Raw genomic sequence first — 12,973 nt, 5'->3', positions numbered from 1 at the left:
CCTTGTAGAACTTGGTGAGGTCGTAGACGTTGCCGCGCACGCCGACCCAGAAGTCGGTCGAGCCCGAGTGGTAGCCGAGCTCCTGCTCGTTCCAGGCCTTGTCGTAGTTGGGGCACAGGATCTTGCCGAAGCCGATGATGTCTGCGACGGCGAGAGACCGAGTCAGTCGAGGAGAGGGGGGGAGAGAGGAAGGGGGCCGTGCGACGCACAGAAGATGACGACGCCGCAGAAGAAGAAGATGAGCATGCAAAGTGCGAGCTGCAGGTGGCGGGAAGAGAGAGGTCAGGTCGAGAAGGGAGATGGCGAGGGAGGAAGAAAGGGAGGAAGAAGGGCCGGTCCGGCGACGCACCTTTTCCCGCCAGGCCATGCGGACGTCGGGCCGCTTCATGCGACCGATGTAAGTCAACGTGAACGTCGGGACCCACCACGTGAGGGCCCACACGGTCCCGACCCACACACGGCGAGCGCGACTCGTCGGCACCTCCTCGATCGCCTTGCCGTCGCCCTCCTGCGGGTTGCCCTCGCGGTCGAGCACGCCCTCCTTGCCGCCGCCGCCGTTGCCATACCCTCCCCCTGCTCCTCCCCCACCGAGCGCGCCGGGCGGCGGCGCGCCAAAGCCCGCCGGCGTCGGCTTGTCGTGGCCCCAGATCTGGCTCTCGCTCGCGCCGTGACCGAGCCCGCCGCCGCCTCCTCCTGCGGCGTACCCGAACGACCCGCTGCCGTACCCGCTCGCGCCGTGGCGCATGTACGGCGCGGCCGGTGGCCGCAGCGGCGACGCGCCGCCGCCGCCGCCGTACCCGCCGAGGCCCGAGCGCACCGTGTCGAACGCGTTGGTCGCGCCGAGCCCGGCCGGCGTGTACGGGACGTAGCCCGGCGTCGTCGTCGTCGCGGCAGGTGCGCCGCCGCCGTACAGGAGGTCCTCGACGCTCTCGCCGGCGCCGCCGTGGTCGCCGCCCTCGGCGTACCCGACGTTGACCGTGCTCCTGCTCGGGCCCATGTCGGGCAGGTAGCCGAGCATGCCCGGCGAGCCCGGGACGGCCGCCTCGTCGCCGTCGTAGCCCTTCTCGTCGGCGTCCTCGTCGCTGTGACGGCGGCGAGGGACGGCGGCGGCGGCGGCGGTCGTCGTCCCCGAGCGAGCGGCGGCGAGCGCCGCCTCGCGGTGCTCGGCGGGCTCGTGCTCGCGCAGGCGGTCCTCGAGGACCTTGAACGCGCGGTACGTGAGCCACACGCGCGAGTTGCCGAGGGCGTAGTCGCCCCTCGCGCTCGACAGGCCAAAGTCGCGCAGGAAGGCGTCGGCCGCGTCGTGCGTGCTCTCGGTCGCCGACACGCCGACGCCGTGCCGCAGGAGATAGTCGGCGAGCTCGGCGTCGTAGACCCAGTCGACGCGGTTGCGCCTCGCGGCGAGCTCGGGGAGCTGGAGGGCGGCGACCTGGGCCTTGACGAGGCGGGCGTCGATCTGGGACGAGGCGCCGGTCGTGTTGGGCACGAGGGCGACGACCGACCACTGCTGGGTGCGGGCGAGGATCGAGCCGAGGAGGTGCGCCGCCGTCGCGTTGACCTGGGCCGACACGGGGTGGATCGCGAGCGGGTCGAGGAGCGGCGACGTGTAGTCGGTCGCGCCGGCGCCGTCGTCGCCGCCGCTCTCGGCCTCGACGAAGGCCCTCGAGGCCTTGACCGGGCTCGGGTGGCGGAGCGGCATGCTCGAGACCTGGGCGGCGACGATCGTGTTGTCGTCGAGCGGGTGCACCTCGGCGGCGAGGCTCGGCCCGCTGACGAGCTTGGCGACGAACGGGTCGGCGGCGTTGCGCAAGAGGGCGACAAATTCGGGGTCGAGCGCGTCGGCGTCCGTCTCGACGAACTGGTACCCGTCGTACGTCACCTGCTGGTGCCCGTAGTGCGTGACGGCGAACGAGGTGCGAGCGCCCGGCCCGCCAGGGTACGCGGCAAAGCTGCCGTGCGCGCCAAAATGGTCGCGCATGCCCTCGAGGAGCTCGTCGTTGGCGTCGTGCGGCTGCGTGCCCTTGCGCAGGCTCGCGACCGTCTTGGCGAGGCCGCCGAGGATGCCGCCCGGCTTGCGGTCGGCCTTGCCGCCGAGGCGCCCGCCGCGCAGGAGCTCGATGCGCGCCGTGCCGTCGTCCGAGGGCAGGACGTCGCCGATGCGGACGCCGTCCTCCTGAGCGCGAGCGGCGATGCCGCCGTCGCCGTCGAACGCCTGCTCGGTCCACCAGTACCGCACGAGCTCGACCTGGTAGTTGTGCACAAAGTCGTCGAAGCCGTCGAGGGCGCGCACGAGGAGCGACGAGCGCGAGCCGGGCCGCGACGGCGAGTGGTTCGAGAAGCCGGGCGTGCTCAGGTGGAGGATCGAGGCGCCGCCCTGGCGCTGCAGCTCGGCGACGGCGTCGTCGCCCGGGAACAGCTTGTGGTTGGCCGTCTCGACGACAAAGGCGAACAGGATCGAGTACAGGGCCGCCATGAGGCTGTCGCGCTGCTGGTCGGCGCCGGCGGCGCGCAGGATGGTCGCCATCATCTCCTTGCGGACCCACCGCACGCGGTTGGTCAACGCGCGCTCGAGGTCGTCGCCGGCGACGCCGAGGAGCGACGCGGCGTGGTCGAGGACGTCGCGGTTGGTGACCCACGCCGGGTCCGACTGGAAGTCGTACGGGTCCTCGGGGTGCTCGGCAAACTCGAGGTTGCCGAGCGCGAGGATGGCGGCGAGGAGGCGCAGGATGGACGCGACGTGGCGAGGCTTGAACCCGAGGACCTTGAACGCGGCGCGCACCTCGTCGAACGCGATCGAGTCGTCGGCGTTGGGCGCGCCGTGCGGGAGGCGGTAGCACGCCGACTTGGAGAAGAGGCGGTAGTCGGCCGCGTCGTCGAGGAGGCCGAGCTCGGCGCGCTCGTCGCGGGTCGCGCCGGCGACGAGCTGGTACAGGACGTGGAAGGTGCGCTCCTCCTTGCCGAGCTTGGCGAACAGGGTGCGGTCGAGGCCGTACACGAGCGCTTTGGCGCCGGCGAGCTTGCCCGCGGCCGAGATGTGGAGCTCGACGAGGGACGAGAACCGGGTCGCGTTCGGGTTGGCGGCCGTCTTTGCCGAGCCGAACGAGGCGAGGAGCGTCTGGAGCGCCTGGACCTGCTCGGCGATGCGCGTGTCCTTCTTGCCCGAGGTCGACAGGCGGAGGAGCTGGGCCGTGACGAGCTGCTGCTGGGCCGAGGCACCTGCGCCCGATGCGCCGCTGTGACCGCCGCGAGAGAGGGAGAGGGTCAGTCTGGAATCGAGCGAGAGAGAGAGGGGAGGCGAGGCGAGGACGCACGTGTAGACGATCGACTGGGACTCGCCGGTGCGCCTCAGGGTGTAGTAGACGCGGCACGCGAGGTCGTACGGGTGCGGGTGAACGTCGTCGCCGCCGGCCGGGGTGCGCCTGCGGTATGCGCGGTCCTCGTACTCGGCCTTGGACGCCTCGGAGACGTCGGCCTTTGTCTCGTTCGGGTTGAGGGTGACGAGGGTCGAGTCGCCGCAGTAGGTGTGGGCGAGGTCGAGGCGGTAGCGGGCGGCGAGGGCGTGCACGAGCGAGTCGGCAGAGGGGACGGCGACGGCCGTGGCGGCGGGCGAGGGCGACGAGCTGAGGAGGGCGGTCAGGTCGCCGAGCGAGGCCGGGTCGTGGGCCATGGCAGGAGGGCCGCTGCTCCTGGTGGCTGGCGAGTGGCGAGGGCGAGCGGGTGCTGGGTTGAGGGACGACGACGAGGTGGAGGGTCGTCGGTGGGAGCTGGCGCGGTGGGAGCGCTGGCTCGAGGGGGGAGCGACAAGGGGTGGCTCGCAGTGGTGTACCGAGTCGAGAGAGGGAGCCTGGCGGGTGGCTGCGCCTCGTGCGAGTCGAGGGGCGAGAGGGAACCAGGCCAAGCTCCGTCTCTCCCCTTCAACTTGAAGTCGTGGCTCGCGGGATCCGTCGCCGCTGCGCTCTCGCCAGCTCGTGATCGAGTCGGTCCTGCACGCGCACCGTACCACTGCAAGCACCTTTGAGCCCCCTCTGGCCCCGATCGAGAGCGAGAGCGTCGCCGGATCTCCTTGGCCGCAAGCGCGTCTGCAGCCCCTGGCCACCTCACTTCCGCTCCTCGTCCTCCCCCAAGCAGCCCCGCCATGCTTCAAGGGTGGTCAGTGCTGCACTCGCTCAGCTGGGTCGCGCTCGCAGCCGGCTTCCTCTTCCTCCTCTTGTCGCTCGGTGAGCCTCCCCTCCCCCCTCCCCCTCATCGACGCGTCGTTCGGCTCGCCACGGTGCTCACAGCCCCCTCCTGCCTCCAGCGAGCGGGCTCCTGTACGTCGCAGAGGTCATCGAGGAGCACTCGGGCCTCGCAAAGTCGGTCGGCAAGCGGCTCGTCTATGTGCGTCCCCCGGTTCCCACTCTCCCCGCCGCGCCTCTCTCTCTCTCTCTCGCAAGCAAGCTGACCCGCCGTGCACAGGTCGAGGTCCTTCTCTTTGTGCTCCTCTTTTCGGTTGACGGCCTGCCCTGGCACCTCGTCGCCGTCGGCATCCTCGCCCACCTCGTCTAGTGCGTCCCTCGTCTCTCGAGTCCCGCACGGGCTCGGCCAGCTCATCTGCTGCCACCCTCGACACAGCCTGCAGAACTTCTCGCGCACCTGGCCGACCATCTCGCTCACGTCGCCGACCTTTATCGCCTCGTGCATCCTCGTCCTCGCGTCCCACTTCCTGTCGTTCCGCCACTTTAGCGCCCGCTCGGACGCGGCCGCCCTCCACGGCCGGTACACGCACTACAACGCGTACGACTCGCGCAGGACGAGGTACGGCGCCGGCCACGGCGGCGCGGCGGGAGGCGGAGCCGGGCCAGAGAGCTTCCTCGACGTGGCGACCTACTTTGCCGTCTGCGTCTGGCTCGTCCCGTTCTACCTCTTCCTCTCGCTCTCGGCCAACGACAATGTCCTTCCCTCTGCCGGTGCGCCCTCGCTCTCTCTCTCTCCTCTGCACGTGGCCCGAGAATTGACCCTGCTCGACCCGTCCGCAGGCGAGTCGCGCCGCTCCTCCCCGACCCCGGGCTCGCCCTCGATCTCGGTCTCGAAGCCGACGCCGACCTCGTCGCCTGCACTCGGCCGCCACCAGCGTCAGCGCTCGTCGATGGTCAAGGCCGCCCTCTCGTCGGCCTTTAGCCTCATCCCGTCGGCCCTGCGCCCGGCGACCCTGTCGGCCCAGCTCCCGATGAGCGACAAGTCGGCGCCGCGGCACGACATTCCGCGCTCGCCGAGCCCGACGTTCGAGTTTGACGAGCGCAGCGGCGGCCTGCGCGGCGGCGGCATGGGCGAGGGCAGCTCGAGCGGGTTCTCGTCGGTGGCGGCCGCGAGCGGGGCCAAGGCGCGCCCGCAGCCTCTCCTGCGCACGTCGACGAGCGCGGTCGACATGCGGCGCCCGTCGACGGCGTCGCACCCGGGCTCGCCCGTCGACCGGTCGGTCGGGAGCCCGGGCCTCGGCGTGTCGCCCGTCAGCTCGTACTTTCCCTCGAGCGCGCCCCTCCCATCCCCCTCGACGTCGCTCCCCCAGCAGCAGCGGCGCTTCTTCCCTCAGCACCCGGGCGGCGGCTCGCAGCCCTCGTCGCCCGCCGGTTCGCGCTTCCCCTCCCTGTCGGCCTCCCTCGGCCCTTCCTCCTCCGCGGCGCACGCCCCCACGTCGCCCGTCAGCTCGACGAGCGCGCGCTTTCCCCTCTCGGCGAGCCTCGGCCCGTCGTCGGCCTCGCCTACGGCCCCGTCGCGCGGCACGTTCCCGCCACTCGCACCACCGGGCATGGTCCGCCGCAACACGACCGACCGCCCGGCACCTGCCGTCTCGTCCATGTCGTCGCCACCTCTCTCGACGAGCGGCTTGAGCCCGAGCTCGAGCGCGTTTGCGCAGGTGGGCGCACTCGGAGGAGAGAACGGGAGGAGGTCGAGCGAGGCGGTGACTCGGTCGGGCAGCGGTGGCGGCGGCGCGCCGCAGATCAGGAGGAGGGGCACCGTCGATGGGTACGGCCTCGGTTGAGCTTTGTCGTCGGTTGCAGTGCAGTATCGTCCTCCCCTCTCCTCTGTGCCAAGGTGTGTGCGTGTGTGCGAGAGCTCGTCCGCTCGTCCGGCCTTTACGAGTCGGGTCGTTTAGCGAGCTGGACCCGAGGCGAAAGGCAGCGAGAGGGACCGCGGCTCCTGAGCAGCCCGCGCACTTGGGAAGGCCAGCTCGGAACGGGCCCTGCACTCGCTCGAACTCGCTTCTTTTCGCCACTCGTTGGCTCGCCTTTCGACGAGTCGTACATGCAGACGCTCGGGCCGAGCAGAAGCTGGGACAGACCAGAGAATGGGCGAGACCGAGACGACTTTGGCCGAGCAAACGGCTCCGTTTTCCCTTCCCTCCTTGCCCAAGCTGCGAGCTATGAGCTCAGACCCCGACTTGGCAGAGCGCAGTCGATTCGAGGCAAACGAGCAGGAACAGAGAGCGTCCACCGCCGTCCTGAGAAGGCTAGCCAGGAGAGGCCCGAGCCCCGCCGCTCTCGCTTTCGCTTCGTCTCTCTCGGGCCCAGCTTGGACAGGCAGTGCCCCAGCCACTCGAGGGCGACGGTACCCGTGGGCGACCGTACCCGACGCACGGCGAGAGAGCGGGTGAGGGGCAAGATGCATGTCGAGCTGGAGGACCTCAGAGCTGGTTCGTTCGGTGCTCTTGCTTGCGCTTTTCTTCTTCCGCGGGCCCAAGAGGGATCGCAGCAATCGTCGATGAGTCCAGATCGAACTCACCGGCTATGCCGAGCGGAAGAGCGCGCGAACCGTCATGCGAGTGGAGAGGCGCGAGCACGGTTCGGCGGGCGGCAGCTACGCCGGGCGAGCGGTAGACTGCAGCGCACGCCTGGCGGGGACTGCGGGACCACTGCCGGGCCTTGGCAGACGGCGGGGGCGCAAAGAGGGGGCCTTGCGCGGGTACGGAAGTCACGAGGAGCAAAAGGAGAGGCGCGAGCGCGCCTGCTGGTGACTGCACTGGGGCTCGAACCCAGGACCTCATCCGTTCTCATACTGTGTGAAGGACACGTGGTGTGAAGGATGCGTCATGACCAAACTAGACCATGCGGTCTCCGTAGAAGCGGCGTGCGAGAAAGTAAAGTGACATTGCGTTTGCACGGGCCAGAGGTCGGCCGAGGGACGAGAACGTCAAAGCCGCCCCCAAGGGGGAGCCGCAGTACTGGCTGGGAGCGAGCCCTGCCGACGCTCGTGACCGGCTCTTGTTGCGGCGCAAGAAAGAGAGGACCGAATCGACGACCTTCCCAAGCCGAGCGGCGCACGAGCCTCGTCTTTCCGCCGACGCCCTCGTCCCTGCCCGCAGCTCGTACTCGGTCACGCGCCGTGTCGAGACGGCTCGGAACCGGCGTAGCTCGACAGCCCGACCGCCTCTGGCCTCGCAACGGTCCACAACTCGACGGTCGACGACCTTCTCTCGACGACGCTCTCGCGCCAGGACGGCCCTCGTGCTCGGCGCGCACGTCACAGGGGACACTGTCGAGTCCCGTACGAGCGACCGAGAGCGTCAGAGGGACGGTAGCGCAGCCTGCCCTCGGCGCTCGCGCCACGAGCGCCAACTGCGTCGAGGGACAAGGGGACGAAAGTTGGGCAAGACGACGCCCCTGAGCTGCGTCTCTCGAACGAGGTTCGTCTGTGACCTCGAGACACGCGGCCCAAGGACGCACGAGCTGTGAGAGAAGCTCGAGCGCGAGCAACGCGAGCCAGTCTGAACCACAATCTCTCCTCGAGGTCGCTCTCGAGGCAACCTTGCGACCCTGCAGAGCGTGTCTCTCTCAAACAAGAGGCGGGGACGAGGAATACGATGGACTTTGCACAAGGGGATTCTCTATTTCGTTCGCGGTCTAGCGAGGTCGAGCTCTACTGATGAGAGATGAGACGGGGGACTCTACTGCTTCTTGTTCGAGAGGACGTAGCGGTAGCGGGCCTTGCCGGCATCCATGTCCCGCAGAGTCTGCGTGAGGAGGGGCGCGACGAGGCGTGAGGAGTTAGTTCAGGATTCTCGAGAGAGGGGGAGCAAACGAGGAGCGAGGGAAGGGATGAGGGAGGGGCGAGAGGAAGCTCGAGCGCACCTGCGTCGTCTGCGACATGGGGCGAGCCTCAGTCCACGCCTTGATGTCGTGCTTGGCCGCGAGGTCGAACAGCTCGGCGATCTCGCTCGTGCCGCCGATGAGCGAGCCGGCGAGCGTGAGCGACTTGCCGACGAGCGCGTGGGCGTAGAAGGCCGGGAGCTTGGTCTCGGGGAGGGCGCAGAGGCTGTGAGTCGGGAGGGGAGAAAAGTCAGGGTCGGCTCGAGGGTAAGAAGAGGAGAGGGGACGGCGAGGTGGAGGGACGCACATAATCGAGCCCAAGTGGGCCATAAGCTTGAAGTACAACGAGTCGAGGGGCAGGTTGTCGCTCGGGGCGGTGATGAGGATGATGTCAAACGTGTTGGACCACTTCTCGACCGTCGCCTTGACGTCCTTGGCGACGATGAAGTTGTCGCGCTTGACGCCGAGCTTCTCGGCGTCGTCGATCTTGGACGTCGAGTGCGACAGGGCGTACGTCTCGGCACCCATGGCCGAGGCGATCTGGAGGGCGAGGTGACCAAGGCCGCCAATCTGAGGGAAAGAGAGGGGTCAGAGAAAGGCTCGAGAGAGGAGAGTGAGGGAAGGAGGGGACGCACGCCGACAATGCCGACCTTCTTGCCCGGGCCGCAGCCGTGGCGCTTGAGGGGCGCGTACACGGTGACACCGGCGCAAAGGAGAGGCGCGGTCGGCTCCGACTCGAGGCCCTCGGGGATGGGAACGGCGAGCTGGCCCTTGACGCGCGTGTAGTCGGCGTAGCCACCCTGCGACACGCTGCCGTCCTCCCATTTTCCCTGATACGAGCCCACCATCCCTCCCTTTCCGGAACAATGCTGCTGGAGGCCGGCCTTGCAGGCGTCGCACTCGAGGCACGAGCCGGCCTGGGCGCCGACGCCGACGCGCTGGCCGAGCTTGAGGTGCTTGACGTTGTCGCCGACGCGAACGACCTCACCGATGACTGCGCGCACGAGGGAGAGTCAGAGCGCTGCGTAGAGAACGAAAGGGAGGTCGAGGTCGAGGGGGAGGGGGAGGGCGCCTCGAGGGCAGACAGGATGTGGAACGGGCGACGCACTCTCATGACCGACGATGCAGGGGTACGACGTAGGCGACGGCCACCCGTTGCTTATGGTGTGAAGGCACGAGCCGCAGACGCCCGAGCACTCGACCTTGATGTCGATGTCGTCCTCGGACCACTTCTTGGGCGTGTCTGCGCACGGTGCTACTGGGTCAGCTTCTGTGCGGCACGACTCGTGCGCTCGACGTGCGGCACGACTCGTGCGCTCGACGAGGAACGGCCAGGACAAGCGAGTCGACGCGGCAAGATAGTCGCGCCGAGCCCGCTTCGTCGTCGCACACCTCGCTCGTCGCAGGGGGAGGGAGAGATCGAGCTACTCACAGGACCACGGCTGAGTCTTGTACGCCTTGCCGTCGGCCTGCACGAGGGGACGCACGAGGCAAAAGTCAGCGAGATGAGCGTGGCGATGAGGCCGATCGGCTCGACGCGAGGAGGAGAGGGACAGCGGGCGCACCTCGTTCATCGCGGCCTGGCCAGTGAACTGCTCGGGAACGTTGGACATGATGGATCTGGGTGTTTTGGTGGAGGTGCTGAAGGTGGAAGAGAGAGGAGGAGAGGCGAGGGGAGCTTCGAGTCGGCCACGCCGGCCTGTCCGAGGGAGCGCTCCGTTGCGCAGTCGGACTTGCCGCCCGAGCAGCGAACGAACGTTTCAGCCAGTCAGCGCCGCAGAGAGAGCGCATCATCGGAAACCACCTTCCCCGTGGGCAACTTGTCCGACCGAGGCGAGCTCGAGTGTCTCCTCACTCAGCCGCGCTTAGCCTTTCAGTCAGCCTGCTCTCCTCGCTGCACAGCCTGCACTCATCGGCGGCTTTCGAGACGGTCCCTCTCGTGATGGGCGAGAGCGAGGACTCCGGAGGTGGTGGACGACGAGTGAAATTCCAGGTGCGCGACGACAGGACGGCAACTTGCACGGTGAAGGGGGTAGGTAGCACAAGGGGTATGTATGTGGTGACACAGAGAATGAGGCGTGAGAGAAAGGGCGAGGTCGGACGGGCGAGGGTGCGTGTGCAGGAGGAGGACGAAGGGGAGGAGGAAGGTGCGCAAGCTCACGCCGACGGCGAGTCGACCTTCTTGGCCTGCTCGGCGTCAAAGGCCGCCTTCTCGCGCAGGTAGCGCTCCTTATCGGCCGTGTACGCGTCGACGTAGGTCTGCGGGCGTCAAAGAAAGGAGGGTGAGCCCTGCGCGCTCCAGCTCGCGAACGCACCCCCAATGCCGCCGACGCCCGCGTCGGGCTACAGCAACTCGAGAAAGAGAGAGGGAGACGCACCTTCTTCTCATTGTCGGTCAGGGCGCGCCACGCCTGGGCGATGAGCTTGCTCTGCTCGAGGATGCTCGTCTCGCCCTGGAGCACGTCCGAGTCGACGCCTCGTGCCCGAACGTCCGTCGCAAAGCTGTGGAAGAAGGCGAGTCAGTGCACTCTGCTCGCGAAGCGACCCTGGCAGCACCGCCGCATGCGCTCTGAGCCCGTGCGGCCGGCGCAAAGTCGTGGCGAGAGAGAGGACGGTCCTGACGCACCGAAGGAAGGCGGTGACGGCCTTCTTGGGCTGACCCTCGACGCGCAGGTTGGCCTTGCGGCTCAGGCCGAGCTTGCGGCGGCGAGTGCGGACGGCGTTCTCCTCCTTGATCATGTCGGGCGTGAGGGTCGCCTTCCAGGCGGCGAGGATGTCCGGGTAGGCGCGGCGCTGCTCCTCGCTGCGCTCGTGCAGGGCCGCCTTGTCCTCGGACGACAGGGCCTGGTACAGGGGCGTCGCGTCCTTGACGAGGAGCGAGACGGACGCGAGCTTCTCGCCGTCGGCGAGCGAGCGCTTCTTGTCCTGCGGGGGCGGCGAGGGAGGGAGGCAAGGGAGAGTGTGAGTGTGCGGCGCATAGGGAGGAGAGTCGAGGGAAAGGCGAGCGCACGGCGATAAAGTCGGTGAGGAAGATGCCCCAGGCGTTCTGGGGCGCCTTGGGCGGGTGCAAGGCCGAGGTGGTGCGAGGCTTCTTGACCTTGACGGCCGACGCCTTCTTCTCCTTGAGCTTGAGCTTGCGCTCCTTCTCCTTGACTGCGGGAAGGCGGGGAGGGGGCAGCGAGTCAGTGGGGCGCGCAGGACGACGGTGAGAGGGGAGGGGGGCGGTGCGCACGCTTGTCGGCGGCGGCCTTTGCGCGCTCCTTGTCGCGCTTGTCCTTTGCGCGCTCCTTGTCGCGCAGGGCCTTGTCCTTGGCCTTCTGGGCGCGGTCCTTTGCGCGCTCCTTGCGCAGGCGTTCCCGCTCCAGCTTGGCCGCGTTGGCCTGGTCCTTGTCGGCGCGGCCGCCGCGGCCCGAGCCGGCCGAGGCGCGCAGGTTGGTCGACTCGGTGCTGCTCGAGCTGGCGAAGCGGAGGGCGGCGGTGCTCGTGGCGGTGCCGAGGCGGGCGAGGGTGCGCGGTGCGGCAGATGAGGGGAAGGGGAGGGCGCGAGCGAGGGGGACGAGGGACGAGGCGCGACCGGTCGCGGGGTGGACGGCGCGGACGATCGAGGCTGTCGAGCGCAGCATGGCCGTGGTGGATGCGGCTGGTGCGAGAGCGAGAGCAAGGGGGCGGAGCGCAACCGAGAGGGGAAGGCGACGACGACCAAACAACCTCGCGTCTCTACGGCTCGAGCCAGGGCAGCCTCGAGTGGACAGTCTCAAGAGTACTCTCGCCGTCCCTCTCGCCAACAAGCCGGCCCAGTCTGAGCGAGGGAGGGCTGCCCGCTCCTCGTCGTCGTCGAGGTCATCGAGTCGCGCGGCTTGCTCGCCTTTGGCACCACCAGCCTCGCACCCTGTGCTTGCCCGAGCCACGCGTGCTTCACCTGAGCTGCGAGCACACGCCAGAGCCCAACCAGTGCGTCCCGACCCTCTCCCCCTCCTCCTCCTCCAACCTCCCCCCACCTCGTCTCGAGCTAATTCCCCTCTCGTCTCGCCTGCCCAGTGCCCGTGCCCGACCAATCCCGTCCAGGCCGCGCATCCGACCTCATCAAGCGCTTCCAGGCCGCCGTCGACCACAACGCCGAGTCGCCCCTCACCGTCTCGTCCTCGTTCGCCTCGCCCGGCAGGCCTCGCGTCTCGACCGGCCACGGCGCCAAAGCTCGCGACAGTCTCGGCACAACCACTTCGCCAACCGCCACCCCCGACGAGCCCGAGCACCTGCCTGCGTCGACGTCTGCACCCGCACCTGCACCTGTCCCCGTCGCCGCCGACCTGCCCAAGCCGTCGCACGACAAGGACTTGCCCGCCTTCCGCAGCGCCGGCCTGAGCAATAAGCCTCAAGTACCTGTCGAGCAACAAGGGCGCAAGAACGCCGCCGAGGCGTTCCCCGACATGCTCAAGGCGCCCGAGGTCACGCTCGCCAAGGATCAGCCGCAGCCCGTCGAGTCGGAGCAGGCGCCAGGGCACGAGGACGAGCGCGCGCACGAGCTTCACGTCGACGACGGCGCTGCCGCCGTCACGCAGACGTCGCACGAGGACTCGCGGGCACCTCAGCCCGAGGGCGAGCAGGCGACGCTCGACGACGAAGAGGCGCCTGAGCCCGCGCACGGCGCGGACGACTCGGTCAGTGTCGGCGAGCCGGTCGACGAGCCGGTAGACGAGCCTGCTCCAGTCGAGACGCCGTCGGCTCGGGCGCCCTCACCCTCGCGCTCGGCCAAGGACGACGTCTCGCGGCCAGCGTCCCCTGTGGCCTCGGCCGAGGCCCCTCATCCTGCACCGGCGCCTGCCTCGCCCTGCCCTTCGCCTCCACCCACGCGCGCCGAGTCGCCTCCCCTCGTCCCGACCCCGTCCTCGCCCGCCGTCGCCTCTCCACGC

At 69.1% G+C, this 12,973-nt stretch overlaps 6 protein-coding genes and 1 non-coding gene across 7 annotated transcripts; 3 read left to right on the top strand and 4 right to left on the bottom strand.

Moving 5' to 3' along the window:
- Positions 1-1,774: 1,774 nt before the first annotated feature.
- Positions 1,775-3,184, bottom strand: RHOBADRAFT_9550 (uncharacterized protein; the record flags this gene model as incomplete). Its single annotated transcript, XM_018419245.1, has 1 exon — positions 1,775-3,184. A coding segment is annotated over one exon (1,410 nt), but the record flags the coding sequence as incomplete, so codon positions are not given.
- Positions 3,185-4,296: 1,112 nt separating this feature from the next.
- RHOBADRAFT_8859 (uncharacterized protein) lies at positions 4,297-4,939 on the top strand (the record flags this gene model as incomplete). The annotated part of the gene is made up of 4 exons (XM_018419232.1): positions 4,297-4,377; positions 4,456-4,544; positions 4,612-4,794; positions 4,846-4,939. Coding segments are annotated over 4 exons (447 nt in total), but the record flags the coding sequence as incomplete, so codon positions are not given.
- RHOBADRAFT_49357 (uncharacterized protein) lies at positions 4,298-6,055 on the top strand. The gene is made up of 4 exons (XM_018415239.1): positions 4,298-4,377; positions 4,456-4,544; positions 4,612-4,946; positions 5,016-6,055. Exon 4 carries the CDS (start codon positions 5,126-5,128, stop codon positions 6,017-6,019), a length of 894 nt encoding a protein of 297 aa, XP_018272896.1. The 5' UTR covers positions 4,298-4,377; positions 4,456-4,544; positions 4,612-4,946; positions 5,016-5,125; the 3' UTR covers positions 6,020-6,055.
- Positions 6,056-6,988: 933 nt separating this feature from the next.
- Positions 6,989-7,090, bottom strand: RHOBADRAFT_t16. The gene has a single exon. It is a non-coding gene; the product is annotated as a tRNA-Val (tRNA).
- An 831-nt stretch (positions 7,091-7,921) lies between these two features.
- On the bottom strand, positions 7,922-9,676 carry RHOBADRAFT_42058 (uncharacterized protein; the record flags this gene model as incomplete). Its single annotated transcript, XM_018414000.1, has 7 exons — positions 7,922-7,987; positions 8,106-8,289; positions 8,371-8,633; positions 8,699-9,057; positions 9,172-9,306; positions 9,496-9,532; positions 9,629-9,676. The coding sequence occupies 7 exons, from the start codon at positions 9,674-9,676 to the stop codon at positions 7,922-7,924; spliced, it is 1,092 nt and encodes a 363-aa protein (XP_018272895.1).
- Positions 9,677-10,029: 353 nt separating this feature from the next.
- RHOBADRAFT_51831 (uncharacterized protein) lies at positions 10,030-11,686 on the bottom strand (the record flags this gene model as incomplete). Its single annotated transcript, XM_018416037.1, has 5 exons — positions 10,030-10,322; positions 10,442-10,565; positions 10,690-10,988; positions 11,074-11,216; positions 11,296-11,686. The coding sequence occupies 5 exons, from the start codon at positions 11,684-11,686 to the stop codon at positions 10,221-10,223; spliced, it is 1,059 nt and encodes a 352-aa protein (XP_018272894.1). The 3' UTR covers positions 10,030-10,220.
- An 804-nt stretch (positions 11,687-12,490) lies between these two features.
- On the top strand, positions 12,491-12,958 carry RHOBADRAFT_51830 (uncharacterized protein; the record flags this gene model as incomplete). The annotated part of the gene is made up of 1 exon (XM_018416036.1): positions 12,491-12,958. A coding segment is annotated over one exon (468 nt), but the record flags the coding sequence as incomplete, so codon positions are not given.
- Positions 12,959-12,973: the final 15 nt, after the last annotated feature.

Source organism: Rhodotorula graminis, assembly GCF_001329695.1.
Source record: "Rhodotorula graminis WP1 unplaced genomic scaffold RHOBAscaffold_3, whole genome shotgun sequence".
NCBI classification, from domain to species: domain Eukaryota; kingdom Fungi; phylum Basidiomycota; class Microbotryomycetes; order Sporidiobolales; family Sporidiobolaceae; genus Rhodotorula; species Rhodotorula graminis.
Note: the sequence above shows the minus strand (reverse complement) of the source record. Positions and strands in the feature narration are given on the sequence as shown.

What these genes read in the sequence shown, in the direction of transcription:
- RHOBADRAFT_49357 (XM_018415239.1), top strand. Translation starts at nt 5,126, where the DNA reads ATGGTCAAGGCCGCCCTCTCGTCGGCCTTTAGCCTCATCCCGTCGGCC.